This window comes from Drosophila persimilis, unplaced genomic scaffold (assembly GCF_003286085.1).
Source record: "Drosophila persimilis strain 14011-0111.01,24,50 unplaced genomic scaffold, DperRS2 tig00000000-arrow-pilon, whole genome shotgun sequence".
NCBI lineage: Eukaryota > Metazoa > Arthropoda > Insecta > Diptera > Drosophilidae > Drosophila > Drosophila persimilis.
The window spans coordinates 17,632,660-17,647,415 of record NW_020825288.1 but is presented as its reverse complement, the minus strand read 5'-3'; the positions used below and the strand labels follow the sequence as shown (position 1 = coordinate 17,647,415).

Here is a 14,756-nt window from a genome sequence, read left to right as displayed (position 1 = left end):
CAGAAGATGCAACATGGATACATATGCAAATCGAAGAACCAAAGATACTGTTAAAATTTACAATAAAGATACATTACAGATGCAACAGAAATACAACGTAAATTGAAGCGAATACGGAGGCATCATTAGAAGAATCATTAGATGCCTACGCGGAGATACAGATACAAATTGTACGAGCAGTATCTCTGTATCTCTGATGATGATGCTCTAATGATGTGATGCCTGCTCTCTCCTCTATCGCCAGCGTGTACGAGAAGAGGCGGCACCTAAAAAGGCGCAGCTGCTGCTACTGCTGCCACACAACTCTTTGACCGCCACCAGCCAACCAGTGGGGCTGGCTGCCTAGTGTATCTTTGTGTCTGCGCAGTAGCGTCGCCGAGCGAATGGGAAACAACGCTTTGAAAGCTTTTTCATTGCTTCTTCGGAACGCCAGATAGTGTGAGAGAGAGAGAGGGAGAGGTAGCAATCGAGTGAGCGTACAGCTGCGCATGTGTTTGTATCTGTGTATGCCAACAGGTTTTCGTATTTCACAGATACTTGCGAGCCGCGTGCTCTCGTCTCGGCCTCAGTCTCGAAATGTGTGAAATTTCCTTTGCATTCGCAATTAATGTGGCGTTGCACACACACTCTTACAGACCATTAGATCCAGGGGGATGGTAATGTGGATGGTGCCCCCTCGTGTGTATCTATGTGTGTATCTATGAGATGTTTATGTGTATCTGTATCTAAATCAACGATTGGTATGAGTGTACGCTGTGATTTTTGATTGGTTTTCGAACTCTTTCAAACGCTTCCCCTTCCCACACACACACGCTTTCGAAATGGGAAAAGACGCCCCATTTAGGAGAGTGTGTGGTAGATGGAAATTCTCTTGAAGATTTTCTTCTCCATTGAATGAAAGGGAGGTATTTGATGGAATGGGGAAACCTTTTCTACGATGAGATATTTGGTTTCTTTCATTCTCCATGATTCTCCGCTGATTTTCACTTTCTATTGCTAAGGAATATCTGAACAAATGTATCTTAACATTGAAATGCAGTCTTAAGATGGGTTTGTATAATGTATCTATAAATACGTCCTTTCATTAGTAATTATAGATCTACTTGTATCTGCCACTTTATCCTTCTCCAGTCTATATCTCTATAACTAATCCAATTGTATCTCGTTTCTTTTCTCGTATGCTCTCCAGGCTACGGCAGCAATACACATGAACGACCCAACAACAGCCCGCCCCCGCAGCAGCAACAGCAGCAGCAGAATCACAACACGAACACGAACAACAGCAGTGGCAACAGCAGCAACAATTCGATGCTGCCACCTGCTGTGCAACAGCAGAGCTCCAGCGACAGTAACAACACCAGCAACAACAACAACAGCAACAATACGAATCCAAGCAACAACAATAACAATAACAACAACAACAACAACAACAACAACATCAACTACCAATTGGCCGCCATTTCCGCCATATACCACCAGCATCAGGTGAAAGAGGAGCCCGGAACGCAAAACGGAAGCGGTGGCGGCAGTGGCGGCTCCTATGCGTCAGGGCCGAATGGCAGCCAGAACGATCCCACCGATCTCAGTAGCTATGGCCTGCCACCGCATCTTGCCGCCGCCTACAGCGGAGGAGCAGGCAGTGGCAGCAGCAGCGGGGGAGGAGGCACAGCCTCCAATGGGGGCGGAGCGGCGGGGGATGACAGCGATTACCACAGCACCATCTCGGCGCAGGAGCACCAGAGCCAGGCCTCGAGCGGAGGCAACGGCAGTGGCAACAACAGCAGCGGCAACAGCAATGGCTACGGCATGGATGGAAGTCCGGACTTTTACAACTCGTACGGACGGGGACGCTACCACGACTATCCGCCAGAGTTCACGCCCTACGATGCCCAGCCCTTCCAGTCGATGGGCGCCCAACCGACGGCCATGGATCAGTGGGGGGCACACACGCACCCACATCCGGCGGCATACATGAGCACCCTGGGGCTGGACAAGTCGCTGCTCGGTGGCTACACGACGCAGGGCGGAGTGCCGTGCTTCACGGGCTCCGGACCCATCCAGCTGTGGCAGTTTCTGCTCGAACTGCTGCTGGACAAGACGTGCCAGAGCTTCATCTCGTGGACCGGCGACGGCTGGGAGTTTAAGCTAACAGATCCAGATGAGGTAAGTCCTTGGAAGGATATCCATGGATGGGCCTAGTCACTAATCCCCATTGTGTCTGTCTTTTTAGGTGGCACGTCGCTGGGGCATACGCAAGAATAAGCCCAAGATGAACTACGAGAAGCTGAGTCGCGGCCTGAGGTACTACTACGACAAGAACATCATCCACAAGACGGCTGGCAAGCGCTATGTCTACCGCTTTGTCTGCGATCTCCAGAATCTAGTTGGGTAGGTCTCCCATACTCTTTTGGAACCCTCTCCAAAACGGTAGCTAATGAATGTATCTTTGGATTTACAGCCACACCCCTGAGGAGCTGGTGGCCAAGTACGATCTAAAGATTGAGAAGAAGGATGTGGACTAGCAGGAGAGCAGCACGGAAGCTGCCTAAACGATGAATTGCAGCAGCAGCAGCCGCAGCCACAGCGGCAGTTGGAGCAGCCGTCGAAGAGGATTGAGAGTCAGAGCTGCTTCCCGCAGCAGCAGCGGCAGCGGCAGCAGCAGCCACGGATTGTACTCAACAAAAAACAGAGAAATATATTGTTTAAATCAGCGTGATGTTAGCTTTTAAGCAGCAAGCAGTACCACCCACCACACCCAGCCAGCCCCCCCCCCCCCCCCCCCCCCCCCCCAAGAACTGCGATCTTGCAACGAGATTAAAGTGTTCCCGCCCCGAAAACAGAACCCTTTCCAACCATCAATTTGTTAATTGTAATTATTGTGTAAAAATTAGACTTTTGAATTAATTTGAAATTAATTTAAAATATTCGTACTTGCATAAGACTAAGATTTAAGGAATTTCGTAGTCCCCCCACCAAATCCTCCTGTAGCATCAAGAAAAAAGAATGGAAAACCAGTTAAAATTTGAAGAAAATTCTGTGTGTGTGCGTGTGTGTGTATGTGTGTGCAATGCGAATGCGAATGCGAATGCGACGATTGATTTAGAGGCCATAAACAATATATAAAAAAAGCAATGTGTCCCCCAAAAAGTGATATTAGAGCGCAACATATTCTCTGTTGAAATAATCATTTTCTTAACCCACAAGCAACATTTCAGAATCATTCAATCTTCAAGGTGTAAATATTGTAAGAAGAAAGATGATGTATAGGAAGTATAGGAACCCCCGAACAGCCCCCCTAGTATTTATATGATAACTACATAAGCTCTCCCGTCTGTATCCCTGTATCTGTATCTTGTGCGTGCTTCCGTGCGATCCCAAAAGTTTTAAACAAAAGCAAAGTTGATCCATTTAACTAAAGAACTCTTCTATATACATATGTAGGATATAGCATCCCTTAGGTTAGGCCATACTTAAGTCGTAGCTCTTAGATGCTTAGCCACGTATTAAACGTAAGCACACATATACTATATATAATACAGATATATAGCATATGCGCATATATATGTAGAGCAATTCTAAAATATTGTATTTATATACATCGTAATATTAAAGAACTAAAATACGATAAACACAAACATTAAATAAAAGCAAGAAAAATCATAAAAATCATTCAAACATAGTTATCCATGAATATATTGCTGAGTCGTATCTTTGTCTCTGTTATTCCGTTATTTCAGTACGTCATTTCTATTCCAAAATTTCCATTCATAATTGAAGAAAAAAATATTTGTTTAAATCAGGCAAAATGCTACGCAATTTAACAATGACGCTGTTTAAGCAGCGACCGCAACAAACAAAGTCGCAGTCGCAGATACAAGGCCACAGGTACGAGCACAAGATGCCCGAGCATCTGAAGAAGGTGGCCACCGACAAGGATCCAGAGTTCTCGTCCATGGTCCTGTACTACTACCATCAGGCGGCCCAGGCCATGGAGTCGGAGCTGGTGAAGGAAATGGGCAAGCACTCACACATGAAGCCCGAGGCGCGACAGGCACGCGTCTCAGCGATCCTCAATCTGATTGGCAGCGTCACCACCTCCGTGGAGGTGAGCTTTCCGATCATCAAGGGAAATGGTGCCTACGAGATAATCACGGGATATCGGGCCCATCATATACGCAATCGTCTCCCACTCAAGGGAGGTAAGTTTTGAAGATCTGTATCCCCGGAGATACGGTATCTCATCTGCTTTCTCATAGGCATTCGCTTTGCCATGGATGTGGACGAGAATGAGGTGAAGGCCTTGGCCGCCATCATGACCTTCAAGTGCGCCTGCGTTAACCTGCCCTATGGCGGCTCCAAGGGCGGCGTTCGCATCGATCCCAAGAAGTACAGCGTGTCGGAGCTGCAGACCATCACGCGTCGCTACACGATGGAGCTGCTCAAGCGTAACATGATCGGACCGGGCATCGATGTGCCCGCCCCGGACGTGAACACTAGCGGACGCGAGATGAGCTGGATGGTGGACCAGTACATGAAGACCTTTGGCTACAAGGACATCAATGCAGCGGCCATTTGTACGGGCAAGCCGGTGCACATTGGCGGCATCAATGGACGCAACTCGGCCACCGGACGAGGAGTGTGGAAGGCCGGGGATCTGTTCTTGCAGGACAAGGATTGGATGGACATGCTCAAGTGGAAGACGGGCTGGAAGGACAAGAAGGTCATTGTCCAAGGCTTCGGCAATGTGGGCTCCTTTGCCGCCAAATTTGTTCATGAGGCAGGGGCCAAGCTTATTGGTGTAAAGGAGGTTGATACCCAGCTCTTTAACAAAGATGGCATCGACATTAATGTAAGTCTATAGATCGGAATCTGAAGCATGGTTCTCATGGTTCTCATGGTCCTTTTGTGCAGGATTTGATAGCCTACAAGGCGGAAAAGAAAACAATCAAGGGCTACTCCAAGGCGCAAGAGTCCAAGGAAGATCTCTTGGAAGCCGAATGCGATATCCTGATGCCCTGTGCCACTCAGAAAGTCATAACCAGCGAGAATGCCGCCAAGGTCAAGGCCAAACTGATCCTTGAGGGAGCCAATGGACCCACCACTCCCGCCGGCGAGAAGATCCTCATCGACAAGGGCGTCCTTCTGGTGCCCGATCTGTACTGCAATGCAGGCGGCGTCACCGTCTCGTACTTCGAGTATCTCAAGAACATCAACCACGTCTCCTACGGCAAGATGAACTCCAAGACCACTTCCCAGTTGATCCACGAGGTGATCAACTCCATCAATGAGTCGCTCAATCGCTGTCCCGGTTCTGAATTTGTAAGTGCATCAGAGGCAGATGTGCATTCTCTCTAATTCCTTACTTTTCCCAATCCGTAGCCCGAGATTGAGCCCAACGAACGTCTCATACGCATACGCGACTGCACCAAGGAGGCCGAGATCGTGGATGCCGCTCTTCAGACCGTTATGGAGTCCGCCGCCGCTGGTATCAAGACCACCGCCAACAAATTCGAGACGTGCAACGATCTGCGCAAAGCCGCCTACATATATTCCGTCTTCAAGATCTTCAATGCCGTCGAGAGCTCCGGCATTTCCCAACAGTAGTCCCCATATGATCCTGATTATATAGCATTGCAATTAATGTCCAAAATTTTAAAATATCTTTATACAAAATGTTTCTGCCTAAGAAGGCGATTTATTTAAATATACAATAGCATACAGTTAGTTATCTGAACAATCTAGAGATTTGATTGATACAAAAAAGGATAATTTCAAGTGATTAGGAGTCGAAATTGTTCTTAGAGCTGGCCCCTAGCTTAGAGAACAGTCCCTTTATGGAATGAAGTACATAAACCCCCAAAAGAAGCCACTTTCTCCCACTAAAAATAGGTATTCGGGAGCTACAACTTACGAAGCTTTAATCTTGAGGTTTTTGTACCTTAAACTTTTATTCTTAGACTAGAGGAATGAATGAAAACTAAGGCAAAACTAAGCATGTGATGTCTTATAAGAAATATAGAAGTTTCAGATGTAAACAACATATAGAAAGCCCTCCACTGTACTTGGAAAAGAAAATACCTTTTGGCATAAGGAATGCGGAAGACAATACTTTACTTTACTTTATTTTAATACTGTTATTACCACAAATATTATATTTCTTATCTTGGACATTTAATGAATTTTGTAATATTTTATCCACATTTTTAAAGCATCGTAAAAGCTTAAGAATGAGACCATTATAATGTGGATTCAAACAAGAGCCCTGCTGCATTATATCGTACATAAGAGTATATCCATGAGGCTCCATTCGAAACTGACAAATGTCTACTTTACTTATCCCCTTTTGGGTTTCGTTTAAATAGTACCTCTAGAATTATAAGTCACTCTCACATAATCAGTTAACAATTTGGTATTGATCAAAAGTATACGGAAATTCCTAGCATTCACAAGGGCGCACAACCCACCCACAAAACTGAAAAAACCTTGTTCGCTATCACACTTCAGATCGATAAGAGATTATTTATTCGATAGTTATTATTTTTTTTTGGGTTTTGAGTTAAAGAAATTCTAGAGGTTCAACCACAAAATGGACGACATACAGCCGTTCAACAAGACGGAGTTCCTGGAGGGCTACCTGACGAAGCACAAGGAGCTGGGGAAGCGACAGCGCGAGTACAAGAAGATCCTCTCGGGAAAGTTGAAGTCGCGTAAGGAGACGATCATCGAGGCGAGCTATGAGAATGCCATCGATCAGCTGGAGGACGAGAAGAACGATCTGAGGGCCCAGATCTGGGTGGCCAGCGGGACAACGCACCAGAAGAACAACCAGCGGTACTTGGAGCTCATCCGCTGCCATGTGGACTGCCAGGAGAACCTCGCGCAGGACCTGAGCACACTCAAGACCTCCATCACGAATATGGAGCGCGAGATAAGTCGCGTCAGCAAGCAGATCTACAACCTGAACCGCATCACGGTCCCCGACAATCAGCACCAGGCTCATGTGGGGCGCGTGCGCAAGAAGATGACCATTTTGGAGAACTCCCTGGAGGTGGGGGTGCGCCAGGAGTGCGGCTTCACGGCGGCCAATGCCGAGCTAAGGGAGCAGCTCATCCGCATCCTCAACCACCGCACGTTCTTCAACGATTCCTACACGAAGATGGTCCAGAAACTGAACAGCGACAAGAAGTATCTGATAGATCTCATCGAGTACGCACTGAACACGTTCGATGGGTGCATCGATGTCTACGAGAAGATCGACAACATCGCCAAGCGGGAGGCCAAGGAACGGGAGGTGCGACGCGTCGAGATGCAGGGCATCATGCGGCGGGTGGCCGCCGATGGGGACAACTCGGCCTTCCTGGAGTGCAAGGCCAAGCCACGAGAGCTGGCGGACCTCCAGCCAAAGGAGTACCGCCGACGGGACGAGTTCCGGCGGCTGCACAACAAGAAGATCAATCTGTACAACTCGGTGCTGCAGAAGATCCTCGACTACACGGACTCCAATAACGTGGAGGAGGTGATCCAGAAGTTCCAGCAGCAGGAGAGCCTCTACTACTCGTTCTTCAACTACGCCAACGAGATGTCCTACCACATCACGCTGCTGAACAACTCTGTGAACCGCCTCTTCGAGGACATTATCGCCCTCAAGCGGGAAAACTCCAGCAGCCTGCAGGATCAGCTTGATCAGATCTCCTCCCTCGAGATGCAGGTCAGCCGCAAACAGGAATCCAACATGCAGCTGCACAAGGCCCGCGAGAGCAACGATGCCCGACTGGAGAACCTGCTCCAGGGTCTCGAGACCGTCTGCGAGATGTGCTCCATCGATGCGTCACCGCTGGCCCTCCTCCTCGGCGACCACACCCACGTCAATCTGGTCAACTTCAGTCGCTTCTGCAAGCTGCTCGAGATGCGCGTCCAGGAGCTCACCGCCAGCGTCTACGTGATGGAGCGCCAGGACGAGGGCCGTTTCGACTATGTGGTGAAGCAGATCGAGAAGATCTGCGAGCTGCCCACCGATCTCAACGACATAGTGCTCACCCAGCAGTGTCCGGAGTGCGCCGAGGGCGAGGCCTTCAACATGGACGACGGCGGCGACGGCGTCCTCATCCACACCGTCACCGAGGCCAAGAAGAAACTCTACGAGAAGGTCACCCAGCCGGAGATGCAGTACCGCCTGCACAGTATCAGCCAGTGCCGTCTGCCACGCTCACGCCTCCTGGCCGCCAAGAGGAATATGTAGATTATCAGTTCCTCTTCGTATCTGTTTGGTTTTAAATATAATACGAGCATTGGCAACATTATTGGGGCTATAATTTCATTGGTTTCAGTTTGGATCGATTTGTGGGTCTCCGATCCTTGAAGAGCACAGCTAACCTCCTTGGAGATCATTAAACAATTATACTATCACGATATCAAGGATCACGATACATGGCTCTGCAGCTTCGTTTCACGAAGGGTAAAAGATTCATGGACTCCTCAGAGAATCCTCAATCTTCAATACTAGAGCACTATTTACAGTCGTTTTTTAATAGAAAAACGTTTCATTGGAGACGACAAAGATCTCTACTATAAGCATATGAAACTCTCTGAAGCCCCAACTTTGATTCCTACTTTCATTCGTGTTCTTTTATATACGACTATGACATAAATCGATGTAAAATCTATTCTCTACTCATTCCAAAACCATTTAGAGTAAGTATCTTTTAACGATCCATCAATTCGAAGCCAGAAACTTCAGCTGCTATCCTATTAAAATTTGCAATAGTTTCTTCAATTCTTGTTAACATTTTATTAAATTATTTTAAGGTAAAGGTAAATATCAGGTAAAGATTGATAGATTCATAGATGCTTTTTGGTATGTGGGGGATGCTTTAAATAGTTTCGAGCGTTGGTGATTCGTTATATCTAGTAGATTCTTTTGGTTCATTGGAGATTGGATCATTCCTACTTCTGGGTGGACTCCTGCTTCTGGTCCTCCTCCTCTCCCAGACCCAAGCCGCTGATGAGGCCGCCGAGGAAGCTGTCCACAATGGGATTTCCGCTGCCAGCAGCGGGAGCAGGTGCGGGAACAGCACCAGGAGCCGTGATAGGCGAGGCTGGGAAGGAGGGACTAGCACCCACCGATCCACAGTCGTACATGCGATTGAGCTTCTGAATGTCCAGGTCGGAGAAGCCATTACGCTGGCCCATTTGGTCAGCCCCATTGGATTGCTGTGGAAAGAAGGATAATGGATATCAGTCAGAAGCAATAAGCGTATCTTCGAGCACCTACCATCGGTACAATGGTGGGCTGTCCGTTGATGGAGAAGGCGTTCTTCGAGTAGTGCATCACACTGCCATAGTCGTAGGGCACTCCAAAAGCCTCGGTGCGGGCGGCCTTCTCGAAGTTGTTCATCGCCGAGGACTGCACGTTACCGTACTGGATGGCCACGTAGCCGTCGCGTTCCATGCGGTTCTGCTCGTGCAGGAATCCCAAGGCGTGCATCAGCTCGTGCATGGCCGTTCCGGGGCGGCTGAGGCATCCGGGACTCTGGAGATTCACCTCCTGCTTGCCGCCAACGCGTCCGACGGAGGACCAGCAGCCGGAGTTGCCGCTCACGATGGAGATGTAGTCGCGCTGGGAGCTGCGCTGCACGAAGCGGATGCAGGTGCGGCGATGGTACTCAGCGATGGCATTCTCGATGGTGGCCCTGTCGCGGGCATTGAATGCGCCGCGGATCTCGTAGGGAACCACGCCCTGGGGCCAGCGGGAGGACTGGGTTGGCAAGCCATTTTTCATGATCAGGTCTGTCTGGGGCACGAGCATGTCGCCCTCCAGGTAGCTGCCTAGCTCCTCAGGATTCACCTGATCGGAGTCCGCACTGAAGTTGCCCACGAGGACGGCCGTCAGCTCCTGGTCTGGTTTTCCGAACAGCGATGCGCCCAGGGGCGCCAGATCGATGATGTCCTTGCCCAGGACGGGTGGCGCCTCCTCAATTCCATTTCCCGGCAGCTCCACCACCTCCGTGTCGTCGTCATCGTCGTAGGACACTGCCAACGGCACTGCATGGCAGATGGCCAAACCCAAAGCCACTAGGAGAATCACTCTATTCATGGTTTCGATTGGTTGTATTGGTTGCTTGTGTTTGCTGATTGGAATGCCTCGTTGGACTGTGGTTGAGTTCTGGTCGGGATCGGGCTTATATATCCCCCGATGGCCAGCATAATCTCGCGGGCCCCCAACTCTTTATCGGACGCGGCGGCCGGCGGCTTTCATATGCATAAACATGTTTTCCCCACAGACCTTCGCGGGTCTCGTAGTCGTCGTACCGGTACTCCCAGTCGCAATCGTCATCGTCTCTGGTTTTGTCACACGCTTTATGGCTATATGGCTCTGCAAATATTTGGGCCTGTGGTTCCTCCGTTCTGTTCTGTTCGGTGCTGTTCTCCTCCAGCTATTGCCATAAAGTGTATCAGTAGTTTGTTTGCATATCCAAAAGTTAAGTTTAACGACATTTAATTCGTGATTTTGCGCCGCCCCCAAACGATAACCGATAAGAGCATTATCTTACAGCCCGGCGACCTCTTAGCTTTATGGATGATACTATTCTGGAATATTTTGCCTGTGATTTAGAGTGGAACATTATAATAGGGAGCTCTTAAATAATTCATGTTCAAGGAAGTTCTAACACGCGCTCGAGTACAAGTCGAATGGCATTGAAGTTGAGGAAGACGCAAGAAGATAGTACGTTGAGGTCTGGTAAAAACAGTTTAAGATGGAAGTACTCTCAGTTCATGGATATAAAATCTGAATATGGCAGTATGGCACTTTTCGAATCGACAAAGCTATTGGAGGATCCTTAAAATGAAAGTCAGTGTTGTTTTTGGATCGAAAATCTATAGAGGAAGTTTCAAGATAGAAATGTTGTCCAATTCTTTAACTTACAAAGATTGGGATTTCCAAGATTGGGAATATTTTCACTTTTTGAACCCACAAGATGGTAGTTTTTCCGTTTTTTTTAGTTTGGATAACGATTGCGCAAACCATTTAGATGAAAGTACTTTCGTTTTTATGATACATAAACCCTTAATAAATGAGGTTTTTTTCACTTTTTCTATTGAAAATCATAGAACACTCAAAATGAGAGTTCTTTGATGCATGAATCCATTAGTGAATTATAGTTTCGTTCCGTTATTCGATTTATGGACATGCACGATGGAAGTTCTCTCGGTTTTTCAATAACCAAACTTATCGCAAATCCATCAATATAGTGGCTTCCGTTCACTTCTTAAATTACCACAATTTATCTTACATAAAACGACGTTTCCCTTTTAACAAAATTTAGTTAGAATTATAATGTATAATTACAGAATAATAAGTGGAGACCCCACGTAATGGGCACTAAGACGAGTATGTTTTGAAATGAGACTTATTCGCACTCTTAAATACTAAACGACTAAAAATGGTATTCACAAATGTTGGCACAACGCATGACGGCGGCGTCGGCGACTTCAAATGGAAATGCGGGGGAAAAACATCACTAACTGGAGAAATCCCAAGCCTCTGCCCCTGCCACTGCCTCATTAAAAGATCGTAGAAGAACGAACATCTGTGTGTGCCGTAGGCAAGAAATTAAGTTCAAGTGCATGGAACACACGCAGAAACGCACCAGCAAACGATCGATGTAACAATGGATGGGTTGGGATGGCATTGGGTTTGAGAATTAGGTATCGAAGCTCATTTCAACGACCATATTGGAGTCGGAATTGGAGTTGGCAAACTCCTCCTCCTCGTCGAACTTCAGCTTCATGCCATTGAATTTATCCGAATTGAGGACCCGCCTACTGTTGGCCGTAATGTTCTTGGCCACGTCGCGCAGAGCGGCGCTGCATATCTCATCGATGGTGGTTGCATCGTCCATCAGATCCTCGATGCAGGACTTCAGAATGGTGGAGGTGACAATGCAGTCGCGGTTGATGGATAGACTCTTGTGGAAGGACTCAATAGCCGAGTCCAGATCGCCCAAAAGAGCGTGGATGAAGCCAATGGAAGTGTATGTGGTGGCACTCTGCGGCTTCAGCAGGAGGGCCTGCAAAAAGATCACAGATGAGAAATGGAATAAGTCCCGCTTCGAGCACTCACATATTGAAAGTTGTACAGGGCATCCTCGTACTTGTGGATCTTGCGCAAAGAGTGCCCCAAATTGATGAAAAGCGGCTCCCAGCGGGCGGATATCTCCTCGTTTTTGGCCTTTGCCCGCTGCTTCACAATGTCCACGGTGCACTGGAAGATGGTGGCGGCGCCCCCATACTCGTACTCGTATTTGATCAGACCCAGCTCGTGCAGCACATACACATCCAGTGGGGCAATGTTCATGGCCTGCATGAAGAACTTTTCGGCCAGCTCGAGATTCTTGGTGAGGCCACACTCCACGCCGATGTAGAGGAGCGGAAGGTGGCAGCCGCGCATCAGTTGGGTGGCCTTGAAGTAGGCGGCCATCGCCTGCTCGTGCTCGTTCTCGTTGGCAAAGGAGTGGCCGTAAGCCAGCCACGCCGGTCCATACAGGCGATCCAGAGCGGTGGCCTTTGACAAATAGCGACGCGCTGGATCGCTCTTGCCTATCATGTCGTAATAGCAGCCCACGGCGTACCAGGAGATAGCCTTGTCCGGATAGCGATCCACCAGCTTGTGGGCTACATAGAAGAGGCGATTAAAGTCCCCATTCTCCACCAGGCAGGCAATTTGTATGGTCAGAGCGTTGTTGTGGAAAGGATCGATCTTCAGGAGGCTAAGAGGATACATTATCGGATTTAGATTTGTGCAAGGGGTGATCTCTAGGCTCTCACTTATTCAAGATCTTCACGCATTGCTTGTAGTCACAGTCGTAGAAGCATTTTTCTGCCTCGGCGGCCATCAGATCTGTGCTGCGCTGCACGCGAGTGAGGCATTCGCCAAGAGGCACCAATGTGTCCGCATCATGGTCGCGCGATCGACGGCGACTGGAGGCATCGAAAATGGAACGATGTGTGGCATCAATGAGGGAAGAGGCGCGCGAGAGGCTCGTCTGAAGGGAGAACGAAGGAGCCTTCAGGTCTTCCAGGACTCTAAAAGGGGGAGTATAAATGTTAAGGGGTGCTGTAAAGCTGAGGAGTAGATGCCGGCACTCACTTTTGTGCTGGCGACACGAATTGGCTCGGAGTCAAGGGCACCTTCAAGGCGCTAGCCTTCGGCATCTGTATTTCTGAGGAGCAGGTCTGCTGCACGCGTGCCGTGAACTCCTTTATGAACTTGAGCACATCAGGATTGAGAATGGGCGAGATCTCCTCGCCATTCCGTGCAGAAATCAATTCGTAGTACTTTTTGAGACGCGATTCGTACAATTTGAGGATGAATTTCGCATCCGCTTCGCTGGATTGCTGGGACAACGGCAAGTGGTGCATCAGTTCGAACTCTGGAAGGAAGAAGGAACAAAATTCCATATACTGCCCTCAGTGGGATATCTGCTAGTACTTACCCTCCCAGGCCATCAACATTTCATGCTGCACCAGAGCCTCCAGTGCCTCAAAGCAGTAGATGGATTTGTGCAAGGCCTGCACATAGAAATCCATGGCTGTGCCGCGGTTATCCAGCGCCTCGTAGACCTTTCCCTTCACCAGGTAGATGGAGGCCAGCAGCTCGTTACGGCTGTTCTCCTCGCCCCCAAAGACGCTGTTGCTCTCGATGTAGCAGCCACTGCCGGGATCCACGGGCTGGTTGACCGAGGTGGTCATTATGTCCACCTCCACCGTCTGGATCATGGCATCGGCCTCGTTGTAGTCCTTGGCTGCGTAGAGGCTCTCCAGCAGCAAGTTGAAGCACGGCAGGGAGGTCTTCTCCAGCTTGTGGTGGCGAATGGTGTGGGCTGCCCGGTGGAACTCCCCCAGCAGATACATGCACTGCGCCTGGTAGTAGACATCGCGAGGCTCCTGGCCGCTCAGCACGGCCACCTTTTCGGCCCAAAACAAGGCGGTAGCATAGCGACGCTGCAAAGGAAATAGGAAAGAGTACATTTTTCCTGGCCGGCGTCTGTGCGGCGCGTATTTACCATCTCTATGAACTGCTTGACCAGCCGGCGGTAGATGGACAGGTCAATGTGGTCGTTGGTCGTGTCCGCGGTGCTAGTTTCTCTTTCCCCAGGCATTTTGTTCACTCTAAAGTGATTGCTTTTTCCGGCGAAATTAAATTGCTGATTGTTATGCTTTGATTGATCTGGCAGCGCTGTTCGAGCAGCTGTTGCAATCGAACCAGACTGTCAGAAAAACATTTCATATACCTTTTTATCGCAACCCAACCATATAAATATACCCTGGGAAAAAGAGTATTATAGAATTCAGGAAATGTTTGTCATCCGATTCTCCAAAATCCGTAGAAACTAGTCAGCCTGTGTTTTAAGGCTAACTCAGCGAAATTTTGATTTTTATGATCTTAACAAGACCAAGAATAAGATTCGGGATCGAGATATTTATACAGACAACAGATCATGCATGAATAGGTATTCAATAAGAAAAATTCATTATTAATGCTTACAAAAATGTTTGTAAAACCGAATTTTAGTATAAATGAAAGGAAATGTATACGAATTTCCATACCACCGGCCGACACGCAACAAGTGTTTAAATGAAGTCGCATTTCATGTTAACTTACGTTTCAGCTTTGACATTATTTGCTTAAACCTTATTTTACACACAATCCAATTAAAAAGAAAACTTAAAAAATCAAATCTTCGAGAAAATTGATT

General features: G+C 48.2%; 5 protein-coding genes across 7 annotated transcripts in view; 3 read left to right on the top strand and 2 right to left on the bottom strand.

Moving 5' to 3' along the window:
- Window positions 1-2,764, top strand: part of LOC6588216 (ETS-like protein pointed) — a 70,130-nt gene extending 67,366 nt beyond the window's left edge. For all 3 annotated transcript variants that reach the window (XM_026993971.1, XM_026993976.1, XM_026993978.1), the window contains 3 exons: window positions 1,190-2,163; window positions 2,231-2,388; window positions 2,459-2,764. In XM_026993971.1, coding sequence (XP_026849772.1) covers window positions 1,190-2,163; window positions 2,231-2,388; window positions 2,459-2,522 — 1,196 coding nt within the window. In that variant the 3' untranslated portion in view covers window positions 2,523-2,764. The remainder of the gene's footprint in view (window positions 1-1,189; window positions 2,164-2,230; window positions 2,389-2,458) is intronic.
- Window positions 2,765-3,796: 1,032 nt separating this feature from the next.
- LOC6587982 (glutamate dehydrogenase, mitochondrial) lies at window positions 3,797-5,737 on the top strand. The gene is made up of 4 exons (XM_002014068.2): window positions 3,797-4,199; window positions 4,257-4,849; window positions 4,912-5,319; window positions 5,380-5,737. The coding sequence occupies exons 1-4, from the start codon at window positions 3,806-3,808 to the stop codon at window positions 5,602-5,604; spliced, it is 1,620 nt and encodes a 539-aa protein (XP_002014104.2). The 5' UTR covers window positions 3,797-3,805; the 3' UTR covers window positions 5,605-5,737.
- A 683-nt stretch (window positions 5,738-6,420) lies between these two features.
- Window positions 6,421-8,300, top strand: LOC6588034. The gene has a single exon (XM_002014067.2). It carries the CDS (start codon window positions 6,587-6,589, stop codon window positions 8,237-8,239), a length of 1,653 nt encoding a protein of 550 aa, XP_002014103.2. The 5' UTR covers window positions 6,421-6,586; the 3' UTR covers window positions 8,240-8,300.
- Window positions 8,301-8,811: 511 nt separating this feature from the next.
- On the bottom strand, window positions 8,812-10,702 carry LOC6587699 (astacin). Its single transcript, XM_002014066.2, has 2 exons — window positions 9,272-10,702; window positions 8,812-9,210 (listed from the first exon to the last, which is right to left on the bottom strand). Exons 1-2 carry the CDS (start codon window positions 10,091-10,093, stop codon window positions 8,944-8,946), a joined length of 1,089 nt encoding a protein of 362 aa, XP_002014102.1. The 5' UTR covers window positions 10,094-10,702; the 3' UTR covers window positions 8,812-8,943.
- A 555-nt stretch (window positions 10,703-11,257) lies between these two features.
- LOC6587954 (cell division cycle protein 16 homolog) lies at window positions 11,258-14,267 on the bottom strand. The gene is made up of 6 exons (XM_026989901.1): window positions 14,064-14,267; window positions 13,494-14,001; window positions 13,148-13,430; window positions 12,826-13,083; window positions 12,122-12,767; window positions 11,258-12,068 (listed from the first exon to the last, which is right to left on the bottom strand). Exons 1-6 carry the CDS (start codon window positions 14,157-14,159, stop codon window positions 11,703-11,705), a joined length of 2,157 nt encoding a protein of 718 aa, XP_026845702.1. The 5' UTR covers window positions 14,160-14,267; the 3' UTR covers window positions 11,258-11,702.
- Between the last annotated feature and the right edge of the window lie 489 nt (window positions 14,268-14,756).